The sequence below is a fragment of the Chroicocephalus ridibundus genome, chromosome Z (assembly GCF_963924245.1).
Source record: "Chroicocephalus ridibundus chromosome Z, bChrRid1.1, whole genome shotgun sequence".
NCBI classification, from domain to species: Eukaryota; Metazoa; Chordata; class Aves; order Charadriiformes; family Laridae; genus Chroicocephalus; species Chroicocephalus ridibundus.
The window spans coordinates 58246447-58262185 of NC_086316.1; the positions used below are offsets into that span (position 1 = coordinate 58246447).

The 15739-nt window shown below is 40.6% G+C and overlaps 1 protein-coding gene across 1 annotated transcript in view; it reads left to right on the forward strand.

Annotated features, from left to right (window-relative positions):
• The window catches only part of MAP1B (microtubule associated protein 1B), a 71330-nt gene that overhangs the window by 50965 nt on the left and 4626 nt on the right, over positions 1 to 15739 (forward strand). Inside the window, exons 4-6 of the mRNA XM_063319778.1 lie at positions 1621 to 1761; positions 6154 to 12709; positions 14831 to 15069. Of these exons, the coding sequence (XP_063175848.1) occupies positions 1621 to 1761; positions 6154 to 12709; positions 14831 to 15069 (6936 nt within the window). The remainder of the gene's footprint in view (positions 1 to 1620; positions 1762 to 6153; positions 12710 to 14830; positions 15070 to 15739) is intronic.

Sequence of the window (15739 nt, forward strand, 5' to 3'; positions counted from 1 at the left end):
CATACATCAGACAGCGGCTGCACTTATCTATATTTTTGTCTGAAATAGGAATAGGTGCACTCGATCCAGAAAAGATATTGCTGAATTTATAATTATTTAGTGCAATTAGTGACAGACCAGCATTAGCCCTGCATTTAGTTAAAGGAACTTTCTGCAGCTCAGCACCAGGGTCACTTATTTAATAAAATAATAATGAAAATATGGTAGAATTGGGACCTTTTTTCAGATACGTACTCATCAGTGCTTCTTTTCTACTTGCACTGAAAACACAAGTTGTTCAGCAGAGATTCAGGCCGAGCCTTCCTGGCTCAGCCTCCCTGGTGTGAGCAGGAGTTACTTAGAACAACTGATGGCTTAAAAATCAATATAAAAAATGGAAGGAATAGCTTGCTAGGAAAGCTGAGGTGATTATGTCATCTCCATGGAGATGGAGCTTGGATGCAATATCATGTGGAATTTTTCCAGATGGACTCCGCTCATTTAGTTTAATATGTGGATAGCCTTGTTCTGAAATCACTATTCTGGTTTAACTTAATTCCTCCTTAAACAGAGGAATTAGTGCATTTGAAATTCATACCTTACCTTAGGCTGAATTGATTTTTTTTTGGTGTTGGACAAGACTTCTGAAGTGTTAGTGAAAAATTTACAGAACCTTACAAAGATTTTATTTAGTTTTGTTCTTAAATTTCAGTTGAATCTAACCAACAGACGTATACTGAATATGTGGATTTCTTTTAGCATGCAAGCAAATCTCCCCCGCGGGGGAAACAGCAATTATTAGTAGCTGTAGTCAGGGTCAAGTAAAGTAGAATGAGCTTCTACTTTAAAGTAGTTAAGAGTTATTTCAAAATGCAGAAGAAGGTTATTTCTCAGTAGCAAGCTCATTTGTGCTATCAGGCATCCACTTAATTTACTACTATACATTGAAGAAAGTCTTGGGCTTGCACATGTTAAGAACTTACAGTGTCCATAGTTAGTGACATCATAAGATTTAAATGGTGAGTGTGACTCTGAGCACTTGAAGTTCAAGTTTATGATTAAGGTGAAGAAGAATCGTCTCCTAGCTTTCTAGATGATCCAGGTTATAATGGAAAGACAATCTAAATATGACACTTTTATGTGCGATTTGTGGCCATTACTTTTCAGTGACGTTTTCACAACTTAAGTGGGAAGTAATGCTGTGCAGCCTTCCAAAAACCGAGTCTGACACACGCAGTTGTCCCTCATTAGCACCTGGGACACAGTTTGCTAAGACTGTCTTGATACAGTGCTACTAAAATTCACCAAGAGTTATGCAATGAATAAACTTGTTCATTGAAAATATTATTTTTTCATTCAAATTTTACTCTGCTCTGCTCTTTGGTCTTTTTTCCATGTCATTAGTTTGGTTTGTTCATCAGACCTCCTCTCTAATTGCTTCTTTTCCCTCCTTTTTTCCCTTTTGCACCTTTCTTATTGTCTTTTGTAAACCACACTATAACTTGATAATGTTTCGACAGTCCTGGGAGACCCTGGTGCAAAATATGTTTTACGTTAGGAGAGATAAACTGCACGTTTTCAGCAGAATATTGAAACACATGGTAGGTCCCATTACTGATGTGTTCCTCTCCTTCACTCTAGGTCCGCTTGATGATCACAGACGCTGCAAGACACAAGCTCCTTGTACTAACTGGGCAGTGCTTTGAAAACACAGGAGAACTCATTCTTCAGTCAGGATCCTTTTCCTTCCAGAACTTCATTGAGATCTTCACGGATCAAGAGGTGTGTTCGGAAAAGTGTCTTCCATGCTTTGTTTATGGGCTGGCAGAGCTTTCTAGAAGACTAAAAATGGCCCTCTGTGTTGTTGGAGTTAGCATCAGCAGCCTGATGCTTATGCTCTTTACTCTTCATTATAGGCTTTCTTTCAAAACATTTATTTAATTTACTTTCGACTTGATGTAAATTGCTTAACAAAAGAATTAAATTTTAGTTTGGAGAATTAAATTGTAACTTCCAGGAACAGAAAATCAAGGAACCTTTTGACCATGTAAGAAGATACCGCTGTGTGTAAAACATACAGGTTGTTTATCTAAGGTGCACATAGAAAGCAGTCAAATTGATCTTGACACCAGGTTCTTGCCTGGTAGTAGCTAAATAATAGGTGACATTAAATAAGGCAGAAGCTGTCTGTTGGAATAGCTGTAGTTTTTTGCACTGCCTACTTGCTTGGCTTCTTTATAGTAATTTTTAAAATTTGGCCAGTGAAATCTATACATCTTGTGATTTCTATGTGCCAAAATGATAAGTATGAAATATACCAGTATTTAATGCCATTTGTTTCATGACTTGTTATTTTGCTGTCTTGCTTAATGTACTGTGTCTGAAAGCTCCCATAGGGCAGGAACCCATAGTAAACAGGCTGTCACACTTAATTTGGCTGCTGTGTAAAGTATATATTTAAGTAAACTATATGGCTGCATCCCTAGGAACTTAGTTTCCAAAATTAGTTAGGAGCATGTCAGTGGAGTGAGATTTGACAGTTCAGCGCTGAAAAAGCAAAGTTTGCATGAGCTCCAGCATGACCTTATTGTATTCATTTGATCTCATTCTCGAAGCCTCTTTGTTCAGTGTGTGGTTGTAGGGTTGGGCAGAGAGCTGTGTTCCTGCTCTCTGAAACATGCGTGATGCCTAAAACTCACCGACAGTTCGCAGAGTTACTTTTCTATGAAATTGCAAACCTGAGCTCCTTGCATCTTGGGCTAATTAGTGACACATAATTACTTTCTGACTACAGGCAAAACTAGGGGCAAATCCTACTGTTAGTGTTAGGAAGTGAAATTGTTGGCTGGAAAGCGGAGGGATGGTGGTTGGACATGAGTTACAGCCGCCAAGGGATTGCCGCAGTGGTGGGCCTGTAGAGCATACTCCCGTGGCCTATGAGTAGGGCTCACTTGGCTCATCCCCGCAGCTGGCAGCAAGCTCACCAGACAGCCAGCGTGACTCTTTGAAAGTGTTGGCTTCCAGCCTATTGTTTCTGAAGCCTTGGGCTTTCACTGCTTCTACAAGATTTCACAAAAGCAAAGAAAAATCACATTTGCCGTACTGCAGTCTGTGTATGCGATGTGTTTTAAGGGGTCCCGTTACCGGGAAATTTTTAGGTGGTCTACAAATTGTAAAAAAGGTTAGAAAAAAAAACTAGGAAAAAAGGTTAGAAAAAGTACCTAGAAAATAAGTGGTTAGCGGTTTTCTAAGTGTTGATCAGAAGAAAGAATTCCTGTGCTGTCCTGACCTTGTACCTTGGCAGTGTTAGGTTTAGGTTGAACTCAATGATCTCAAGAGTCTTTTCCAGCCTAAACGATTCTGTGATTCTATAACTATGTAAGGTTTGATGAGTACTGTGTAGAGTCGGTGTTTCTGCCCTCTGCCCATTTTTCTTCACTGCACCAAACCTGAACTGGTCATGGGGTGTGCTTACAAATAAGTAAATGCCCTTTGGGGGATACTCTTGGGAAGTCTAACTCAGAAATCCACCTGTAGCCTGCGGAACTCCCTGCAGGCAATGCCTAAAAGTGGTGTTTTCAACCTCTGCTGTGCCAGAAGACTGAAGATGTCCCATCCCACTGCCTCTGCAAGCACAGTTAGCAGAGGAAAACCTCTCTTTTTGCCTTTGTGGTCCAGGGTAGGAAACAATCTTGTGTTTTCTCTGAGCAGCCAACTTGCTGTTTGCCTCCACCAGCTGTGACATGTTTAAAACTTGAGGATTCCTCAACAGATATCTCTCAGTGCTTGAAAAGATGATCAGGTTCACAAATACGTTTGTTTGCTCCCAGAGTGACTTTGGATCCAGAGAAGAGAAGGAGCAGTTACATCTCTGTGTTATGAAATAGCGTAAGCAGTGGAACTGCTGATATCCTTGGGGTCACCATTTGAAATGCAAATCCATTGAGGCCTTTTCTGGGGCTTTCCTGAACTTGCTATTCCTAACAGATATAATCTATGTCTGGAATAATTTTTCTCCAGCTTTTCAATGGCCTGCGATACCAGTGGCTTAACGCTGCCTGCATTATGCATGCCAACTTTTAGTAGCATAGAAAGTCAGAATTTAGGAGTATGAAGCAGAAATCCAAATATGGTATAACATAAATTGGAGAGGACTAACCCCAAAACTTGGCCCAGTATATATTCTTTAGCCCAGTGTATTGCTGTCTGATTTTTTTATCTAGCCAGAAAATTGGCCCTACATGAGAAACAGTCTGTACTCATTATCTCCTTATGTGTGCTACAGGCTTGGATTTATTCATGCAGAGGAAGTGATCTTTTACTACTTTTGTCTCTCCCTAATAATATGTTTTCAACCCTGACCAGAGAGACAGCATAAGGAGTATCCTTGAGATCCTAAATCCATTTCGGAGCTGTAGTCTGTGTAGTCTTTCTTATTTCTGCAATATGCAACAGAAATGGTTCTCCTATTTGCTTTATCTTTTATCCTTTTCAGCCTTCCCTCCTTTTATTTTGTTTGGCTTTGTTTTTAATTTGCTCCTTTTCAGACAAAGCTATGTCTGACATATGGGTGAGATTTATTTATGCTCATGTCACGTGGTTTAGATACCAAGTAAGACTGACAAAGGAACATAGAAAATATTTATTTTCTGCTTTATTTAGGTATTGGTTAGATTATTTTTGTTTGGATAACAGCCACTGCATCTTTGTTGAGTTTTATTTTTGGTAAATGCTGAAAATAAATTATGTAACACAAAGGAAGTGAGACATACACACACAGAGGCCCAAAGAGATCTACTGCAGTCAAACATCATTAATTTTTTATATATTCATTTCTTCTGCTGATTCAGCTTGTGGTCCAGGACTTTCAAATTATTCAGCTGTAGCATAATCTATATCATCTTTATGAAAACTGTTCTTATAGCTCAAACTGACAATTGAATTGAATCTCTGCAAAGAAGACTGTTGTATTTTGCCTGTTGCTGTGTTGGCATATTTTGCACTGACATTTTATGTCTGAATTATTTCTTTAAAGAATAAGTTTACATAATTTGGTGGTCTCTTTGTTAAGAGCAAGTAGAACAGAAATGGGTTATGTTTAATCTAATTACCAGTAAAAACAAAAAAAAAAAGCTCAAATGAAAGTATCTGTGGAACTGGGGGCAGGTATAAAATATGTCATACTCTTTAATGTTTGTTTGTCTACTAATCTGGGACCATCAAATATTGTTTTTTTAGTTCAGGCTGGAACAGAACAAGTTTTTCATATTGTGGCACAGAACAACTTTTTTTCCGTGCCTTTATTTTAGCAGATGGTTTTGGTACTAGCATGTTATCAAATACTGTCAAAATTAATGGAGTTATTCTAAATTTCAACTTTTGTGGTTCATGAGTTTAAAATCAAAATAATGACAAGAGCATTTTTAACCCCAGCACTTCTTTTCTGGCTTTTTCTTTAGCCCTGTACCTCACAGTCTCAGAAATATGAAACTTGTATCTGTTTGCATTTCTGAAGCAATAACTCATTTCTTTGTGTTCTGAAAAACTCTCCTGCAGTCAGTCAGGCTAATCTGCAAGTGGTGCTGGCTTTTTGGGAGCCAGCCTGCAGAAAGAACTGCAGTAACGATGGTACGGTGGAAAATGACATGACAGAAGGGGTGAGGAAGGTGGCTGCCCTTGGGAAGATGCTGACCTCCTCTGGGTTGCAGTTACTCTCTGCCTGTGAAGAGGATGTGCTTTGTCCCTTAGATATTTGGCTGTCTCTTCTGGATGGACTGGGGCAGCAGGGACACTCATGAGCCAATGGTAGATACAGTGGTGGCTCTGGTGGCATTAGCCTCGTAGTTCTCATACCCTCTCAATAAAAAAGCTTGTACCATCCTCCTGTAAAAGGTGGAGGTGGGAAGGGGGAATCTTGCGGTACTGTCATCCTTTGGGCAATAGGGACCAGGAATAAGGTCAAAAAAGGAATCCTTCTTTGTATTTTAAAAAAATGCAGTAGTAAACTAATCGTGTTTCCAGGTTCCTTTAGCTTCTAGGATGGGTACTCACCAGTGCAGAAGTGAATGAAAAGGGTTTTATCTATCTTATCAGGAAATATCATGTTCTGACATTAATTGTCATTAAAAAATTAATTTACATTCATCTTCTTGTGTTTTTGTTTTACAACCCTAGATTGGTGAATTACTGAGCACCACACACCCTGCCAACAAAGCCAGTCTAACTCTTTTCTGCCCTGAGGAAGGAGACTGGAAAAATTCCAACCTTGACAGACACAACCTTCAAGACTTCATTAACATTAAACTCAATTCAGCTTCCATACTGCCTGAAATGGAAGGACTGTCTGAATTCACAGAGTATCTGTCAGAATCAGTAGAAGTGCCATCACCTTTTGACATTTTGGAACCTCCAGCTTCAGGAGGCTTCTTGAAACTCTCCAAACCCTGCTGTTACATTTTCCCAGGGGGAAGAGGGGACTCCGCATTGTTTGCAGTGAATGGATTCAACATGCTTATCAACGGAGGATCTGAAAGAAAATCTTGCTTTTGGAAACTTATCCGGCACTTGGACAGGGTAGATTCCATTCTGCTCACTCACATTGGAGATGACAACCTGCCAGGAATCAATAGCATGCTTCAGCGAAAAATAGCTGAACTAGAAGAGGAACAGTCCCAAGGGTCTACTACTAACAGTGACTGGATGAAAAATCTGATCTCACCTGATTTGGGAGTTGTATTCCTTAATGTACCCGAGAACCTGAAGAACCTGGATCCTAGCTTTAGGGTGAAAAGGAGTGTAGAAGAAGCTTGTTTTACTCTCCAGTATTTAAATAAACTGTCTATGAAACCAGAACCTCTTTTCAGAAATGTGGGAAATACCATTGACCCCATCATTTTATTTCAGAAAATGGGAGTTGGCAAGCTTGAGATGTATGTGCTTAATCCTGTCAAAAATAGCAAAGAGATGCAGTATTTTATGCAGCAGTGGAGTGGTACTAACAAAGATAAAGCTGAATTCCTGCTACCAAATGGCCAAGAACTAGACATTCCATTATCCTACTTCACCTCTGTCTCATCCCTGATTGTGTGGCATCCAGCTAATCCTGCAGAAAAAATAATCCGAGTTCTGTTTCCTGGAAACAGCACTCAATACAACATTCTAGAAGGACTAGAAAAACTCAAGCACTTAGACTTCCTTAAACAACCAGTGGTTACACAAAAAGACCTAACTGGCAATGTTGCTAGTCCGGCTGTGAAACAAGCAAAGTTGAAACAACGAACAGACAGCAAGGAGAGTCTCAAGCCTGCTGCAAAGACACCACCAAGCAAACCTGTCAGAAAAGAATCTAAAGAAGAAACACCAGAGCCCACAAAGCCTAGTCCAGCATTGGAAAAGCCTCAGAAGCTGGAAAGCAAAGAAAAAGTTCCAGTTAAAAAAGAGAAACCAGTAAAAGTAGAGACCAAACCTATAGTGGCAGAAAAAGACATAACAAGTAAAGAAGAGCAAATAGTAAAATGTGAAACTCCTGAAAAACAAGGTACAGATACAAAACTAAAGGCATCAAAGGAGAAGTCAGTGAAAAAGGAAGTCAAAGCAAAACCTGAAGAAAAGAAAGAGGAAAAAGAAAAACCAAAGAAAGAGGTTTCTAAAAAAGAGGAGAAAACACCCATCAAAAAAGAGGAAAAACCCAAAAAAGAAGAGATCAAGAAAGAAGTTAAAAAAGAGGTGAAAAAGGAAGAGAAGAAGGAAACAAAGAAGGAAGTGAAGAAAGAAGCTTCACCAAAGGAAGCTAAAAAAGAAGCTAAACAAGAAGAGAAGAAGGAAATTAAGAAGGAAGAAAAAGAAACCAAAAAGGACATAAAAAAGGTTCCTAAAGAAACAAAGAAGACAGCTACTCCTTCGTCTGATGCCAAAAAGCCAGCAGCAAAGCCTAAATCACAAAAGAAGGAGGAACCTGCTAAAAAAGAAGCAGTACCTGCTGGAAAGCCAAAGGAAAAAGGAAAAATTAAGACTGTGAAGAAGGAGATCAAAGTCAGTGAAGCCCAAGCTGCCCTTGCAGCAGTTGGAGTTGCTGCCACAACTGTTGCAGCAGTAGCAGCTGCGGAAATTACAGCCAGTGGAAAGGAACTTGAAGCGGAGAGATCCCTTATGTCTTCACCAGAGGATTTAACAAAGGATTTTGAGGAATTAAAAGCTGAAGAAGTTGAAACAATAAAAGAAACAAAACCTCAAGTTGCACTTATAGAAGATGAACTGAAATTCACTGGCACAGTACAAAAAGAGGCCTTTGAAGTACAAAAAGAAAAATTAGATAATGAAGGACCTGCCGAGTCCTCTGATGAAGGTATAACTACCACAGAGGCTGAGGGTGAGTGTGAACAGACACCTGAAGAATTGGAACCTGTGGAAAAGCACAGGGTTGATGACAATGAAAAGTTTGAAGATGAGGGAACTGGCTTGGAAGAATCATCTGAAGCAGGAGATTATGAAGAAAAGGCAGAGACAGAAGAAGCTGAAGAAAGAGGTGAAGATGAAGAAGCAAAGACACCCCTGGACACCACAAAAACATATATAGAGGAAGGAAGAAAAATTGAAGAGAGCTCAGAAGAAATAATGGCTGAAGCAGATACTAACATTAAAGATGAAAAATATATTGAAAAGGCAGATTATGAGGCATCAGATGAACGGGCTGAGGAAGACAGGGAAGAAGCAATAGAAAAGGCAGAAACTGAAGAGACTGAAGAGGAGGAAGACAAAGCAGAGGACATCAGAGATGAAGAGGAAACTGAAAAGATAGAAGCTGAAGAAGATTATGTGATGGCTGTGGTAGACAAAGCTGCAGAAGCTGGTGAAGTTGAAGACAAATATGGCCTACTCATAATTACACCAACAAAACGCTCAGCACCTCAGTCTCCAGCAGTTGAACCAGCCTCTTCTATCCATGATGAGACATTACCTGGTGGTTCAGAAAGTGAAGCCACTGTTTCTGATGAAGAAAACAGAGAAGACCAACCTGAGGAATTCACTGCTACTTCGGGTTACACACAGTCTACCATCGAAATATCCAGTGAACCAACCCCGATGGATGAAATGTCGACACCTCGGGATGTCATGAGTGATGAAACTAACAACGAGGAAAGTGAGTCACCCTCTCAGGAGTATGTGAACATTACCAAGTATGAGACATCACCGTACTCTCAAGAGTTTGGCAGACCTAAACTTTCTCCACTTCCAGATGCTTTTAATGGATTATCTGAAGGATCCAAAACAGAGGCCACAGAAGGTAAAGACTATAATGCCTCAGCTTCCACCATCTCACCACCTTCTTCATTAGAGGAAGACAAATTCTGCAAATCTGCATTCCAAGATGTATACCGGCAAAAAGAAAGTGAAATCCAAGGCACCACTAAATTAGAAATCAAAGAACCCCATCAAGAAGATGTTGGTGGAAAACGTAGCCCAGCCAAGAGTCCAGCTGACAGTTTGTCCCCTCCATCACCTGTTGCCAAAACACCACTGAGTGAACGTAGTGTGAACTTTTCACTCACTCCCAATGAGATCAAGGTCTCATCTGAGCCTGTCCCCATTGCTACATTGCCTGATGTGCGTCAAGAAGTTGCTGAAGAGCACTGTGCAAGCCCTGAAGATAAAACGTTAGAAGTAGCATCTCCCTCACAGTCTGCTGCTGGTAGTGCTGGCCATACACCTTATTATCAGTCTCCCACTGATGAAAAGTCCAGTCAGCTTCCCTCTGAAACTAGTGAGAAGTCAACAGAAGCTCCTGTTAGCTTTGAATTCAGTGAAGTCAAAGATGAATCTGCAAAACCCAGAATAAGCCCTATGGATGAGCCTGTGCCAGATTCAGAATCTCCTATTGAAAAGGTTCTCTCACCTTTACGGAGTCCACCACTGATAGGTTCAGAGGCCGCTTATGATGCGTTTTTGAGTGCTGATTTAAAGTCTCCCACCAGAGATTACAGGAGTCCTCCTGGGGGGAAACCTGAAAAAGAAAAATCACCTCTTCAGATGAGCCCAGCTTCTGAAGCTAGCTCTGTGGGCCTTTTCCAAGAAAAACAAGATGATAAAAGCATGGAGTTTATGGTAATTAAGGAAGGATTCAGCCTAGAAAGGAAAATGGAAGATACAGAACCCAGCAGCTCCCAGTCTTCACTGATCTTGGATGAGAGGAAGTTAGCAAGTGATCTCTCACCTACTCAAATAGATATCAGTCAATTTGGTTCTTTAAAAGAAGATACAAAAATGTCTATTTCTGAAGGCACTGTTTCTGACAAGTCTGCAACACCTGTTGATGAAGTTATAGCAGAAGACACCTATTCCCATATAGAAGGAGTAGCTTCTGTATCTACGGCATCTGTCGCTACTAGTTCATTTCCAGAACCAACTACTGATGATGTATCTCCTTCTTTGCATGCTGAGGTTGGATCTCCTCACTCTACCGAAGTTGATGATTCCCTTTCAGTGTCAGTAGTACAAACACCAACAACTTTTCAGGAAACCGAAATGTCTCCATCTAAGGAAGAGTGCCCAAGGCCCATGTCAATTTCTCCACCAGATTTCTCACCTAAAACTGCAAAATCAAGAATGTTGGTGCATGATCATAGATCTCCTGAGCAGTCAACTATGTCAGTAGAATTTGGTCAAGAGTCCCCTGAGCAGTCTTTAGCAATGGACTTTAGTAGGCAGTCTCCAGAATATCCTACTGTAGGCACTAGTATACACCATATATCTGAAAATGGACCAACAGAAGTAGATTATAGCCCTTCAGATATACAGGAGCCTACTTTTGCACGGAAGATTTCCCCTGTGGAGCAGTCGTCTTACTCTCAGGAGAAAGATACTTCAGAAATTATTTCAGTTTCTCAAATTGAAGCATCATCATCAACTTCATCAGCTCATACACCTTCCCAGGTAACTTCACCACTGCCAGAGGAAACTTTTTCAGGTGCTGTTCCACCCAGAGATATGTCACTACATTCTTCTTTTACCTCAGAAAAGGTGCAGAGCCTAGGAGAAAAGCTGTCACCGAAGTCTGACCTATCTCCATTAACTCCAAGGGAATCTTCTCCTTTGTACTCTCCTAGTTTTCCAGATTCACCTTCTGCAATCACAGAAGCAGTGCCAGCTAGTCACACTCCTTCATTGTCACTGCAAATGTCCTCTGTCAAAGCATTTGGTTACCAGGAACCCCTAACAAAGCACAGTCCAGAACCTTTACTCAGTCCAGAAAAAGAAGATTCAGAGAAAAGCAGCAGGTCACCAGAAGAACTTAGTTATTCTTATGAGGCCACAGAGAAAACAACTAGGTCACCAGAGGATATTAGCTACTCCTATGAGGCAGTTGGAAAATCTACTAGATCACCTCAGACTACGGATTATTCCTATGAGACAACTGGGAAAACTACTAGGTCACCTGAGGCCACAGAGTATTCCTATGAGATAATTGCGAAAAGTATGAGGTCATCTGAGGCCACAGATTATTCTTATGAGATGACAGGCAAAACCACCAGGTCACCAGAGGCCATGGATTATTCCTATGAGACAACTGGGAAAGCCACCAGGTCCCCTGGGACCACAGATTATTCCTATGAGACAACAGGGAAAACCACCAAATCACCTGAGGCCACAGATTATTCCTATGAGATAATTGGGAAAACCACCAAATCACCTGAGGCCTCGGATTATTCCTATGACAGAATTGCGAAAGCTACAAGATCACCTGATACTACGGATTACTCCTATGAGACAACTGGGAGAACCACCAGGTCACCAGAGGCCATGGTTTACTCCTGTGAGGCAACTGGGAAAGCTTCCAGTTCACCTGAAGCCACAGACTACTCCTTTGAGACAACTGGGAGAGCCTCCAGATCACCTGAAGCCACTAGCTATTCCTATGAAGCAAGTGCATATTTTACTCCAGGGAAATCGTTAGCAGAATCCCGTCAAGATGTTGACTTATGCCTTGTGTCCTCTTGTGAATATAAACATCCCAAAACTGAACTTTCACCCTCATTTATCAACCCAAACCCCCTTGAGTGGTTTGCAAGTGAAGAACAGTCTCAAGATCAAGAGAAGCTATTAACTCAATCTGGGGGAGCCCAGCCACCCTCTGGGGGAAAGCAGCAAGGGCGGCAGTGCGATGAAACCCCTCCTACGTCCGTAAGCGAGTCTGCCCCATCTCAGACTGATTCAGATGTTCCCCCCGAGACGGAGGAATGTCCTTCCATCACTGCAGATGCTAACATTGACTCGGAAGATGAATCAGAAACCATTCCGACGGACAAGACAATTACATACAAACACATTGACCCACTGCCTGTCCCACTGCAGGATCAGAGCCCTTCCCCTAGGCACCCTGATGTTTCCATGGTTGATCCAGAGGCTCTTCCTGTTGATCAGAATTTGGGTAAACCTTTGAAGAAAGACCTCAAAGAAAAGACAAAGACAAAAAAGCAGGGTACTAAGACCAAGTCGTCTTCTCCTGTTAAAAAAAGTGATGGTAAATCAAAACAAGTGGCTTCACCAAAGCCAGCAACAAAAGAATCTTTAGACAAAATTTCCAAAACAGCTTCTCTAAAAAAGAAGGAGTCTGTGGAGAAGTTAATGAAAAATATATCTTCTCCACAATCAAAATCTCGAGTGGAAGAGAAAGATAAGGACACCAAGAATGCAGCAAATACAACATCCAAGTCAGCAAAGAATGCAACCACAGGTAAAGACAAGTAGCACTTCCCTAGTGTTAAGATTTTCCTAGTTCTTGTAGTGAAGTTAGTTTGCCTTTGTATCAGCTGAGGATGTGGTTTGTAGCAAATCCCCAAAGAAAGTCCAGGTTTTAAGTATAAATCCAGTGTGTAAAAGACCACATTTAAATGCATGAAATTCACTAAATTAACTTTTGTAATCTGAGAAACTTGATGTGTCAATTTGCTCAGAGAGTACATAAAATATAAAGAACTTAATACTAGCTGTCTAAGCTGTTAAGCAGCTAATAGAATTAAAAGTACCACTTTTGTAGGTGAATGAAATCAGCAGCAAAGTGAACCACTTTATTCATTCTAAGAAACAAGTAAGCACAATTCTCTTAACATAAATTACTGCAATTTAATATTGTGGGAGACAAAGGTACTATCAGCCATTGGATGCTCTTATTACTTTGCTGGATTCATTTTAAAAGGGGTATTTTAAAAAATTATTACAGTAGTCAGAGCTCTTTCAGTGAACTGAGCAGGTACATCACATAATCCGGTTAAAGTCTTATGCCGTCAGTGATGACTAAGCATACAGAAAGTTAATGTCATTTTGAATGACTGTTGTGTATTCTAAGTAGTAATAAAATATGAATTAGATTACTGAAGGAGGCATTTTGCTAATCTGTTGTTTCCGGCAAATCGTGTTAGAGAGCGTATGGGGGATACTTTGATTTTGCTGTTGTCAGGACTGATATTCTGTTGAAAGCTTTTTTACAAGAAGCAGGTCTGGGATTCAGTACAAACAAACTAGCATTCAACCATCTTTAGCTTCCCCATTTTAGGTGGTCCGCTGTTCCTTATTTACACCATCGTTTGCATGTCTCTGTTAGTAGGCTTTACATTTCTCCAGCACTTTAGCTCTATATGAGATTCTTTTTCCTTAAAGCATACTTCTCAGGTATACACTAGAGCAGAAGACAAGGCTCTATTTGATAATGGTATCTAAGCGTAAAATGTAACATCTAATATTTTATCCAGTGTTGGTATCCACAGTTCAGAAAGGTATATCACAGATTTTTTATGATAAAAGATTTCATAACATAACCAGTATTAAAAACTCTCTAATTCAGTAAATCTTATCATATCATGATGCTTATTTGGCATATTGCCTTATGATGAACATGCTAGACAACTGTAATGGACTTTGCTGGCCTTACAGTTGCGACCCTGGATAGAGTGTATTGCTCAGATAATCATTCACGAAACTTCATCCTCTGTACCAACATGGGCAGGCTAGTAGAACATAAATGGTGATCATCTGGATAAAATTGTTAATTGAATCCTGATTTTCAGTTCACACCATAATCCAGTGCGTAGCAAAGGCTGCTATTTTTGGATAGTATTTTTAAACTTTGAACTTCCTTTTCGCTGAAGCTCTTCTTAGAAAAAGTACTATACTACTTACAGCAGCAAAAACATGCCCCCTGCTACTTTTTGTGAGAAGTAGCTAATTTGCGCGTACAAATAACGATCCAGCAGGCAAACAAACACTTGTTCTCCATTCCCTGAAGTAATTGCTTTACAGGTTTCTCTTTCCTCCCAAGTTCCTCTTTGACCCTCTTTCTGCTCACGTGTAGTATCTTCCTGATGCACCTGTAAGGCAGCCTGAGCATACCAACAGCTACCATGTCTTGCTGTGTGCAGATACCCCAAATCTCAGGAGTGCCTCAAATCTGCATGGCACCTTACGTGAGCCTAGGTTTTATAGTTGTGCACATCTGAGACTTTCAAAAAGTTGTACTTCTCAACCTGAAAAATAACACCACCGTCTGTTGAGTGGTAATTCAGTAATCACAGCCCTGCATACTAATTGTTGCATAACAGTAGTATATTACTGGGAAGGGTTCAGTGAACTTTTGGTTATGTGGTAGTGAGGTTTTATTGTATTATGTAGTTACAGTTATTCAAGTTTTTCCTCCCATTACAATCATAATTGGGATACAACAAAACTGGAACGTAACAGTAGACGTAGGAGGGTAATGCCATAATTGGACGCATCTCACCTCAGCTGTTATAACAGTAATTAATAAATGCATGTTTTTAACCCACCTGTGATATATTCTTTTGTTGTTTGATTTCCAAAGGACCTGGGAATACTAAGGCCGTAAAAGCTACTGCAGTGCCTCCCGGACCTCCGGTGTATTTGGATCTGGTGTACATTCCCAACCACAGCAACAGCAAGAACGTTGATGTTGAGTTTTTCAAGAGGGTGCGATCATCCTACTATGTCGTGAGCGGGAACGATTCTGCGGCTGATGAGCCAAGCAGGGCTGTTCTGGACTCCCTGCTTGAGGGCAAGGCACAGTGGGAGAGTAACATGCAGGTAGGGTCCTCACTAGTATCTCTACCTGGAAGTTTAGTCTTCTCTGGGAAGCAACTATGGGAAGCCGGAGTGCCTCTGGAGTGGATGGCGGCTGCTGGGGAATGGGGTCCCCAGTCTGTGCACTTCGCTTCACTGATGATGTGAGAGGACACCCGAGTGAGGCACAGAGCTGCATCGCACGCAGCCGCTCCCCCATTTCTGGCCCTTCTGACCTGTTTCTGGTGAATAAAACAGTTGAGAGCTGGTTTACAGGGCCGTTTCGCTGTTCTGTCTTGTTGCTATAACATATATGGTCTGAGTTTAGAAACATTGTGGTTTGTAAGTAGGAAAGAAAGGTGAATGTTTCATGGTTTATATGTAATCACGTACACTTGGAAACTTCATGTACCTTCCATCACGATCAATAAGTAAACAAAAATTTTGGCCAAAATCTGAAGAGCTATCAGTGCAGCCTACAGACTGCTACTTCTCTGGAAAGCTGCATCTCAACACCTTACAAAACCAAGGTTTTATTTTGATAAACTACTTCTTTGCAGTAATTTTACTTTACCTACATATTTACTTATTTCCTTTTATCCACCCATTTATTTATTCAAGTATTTATTGCATAAAACCCCACTCCTTCCAAAAGGGAAACATACTGATTGGATGGGGCTTCTTACAGAGATGT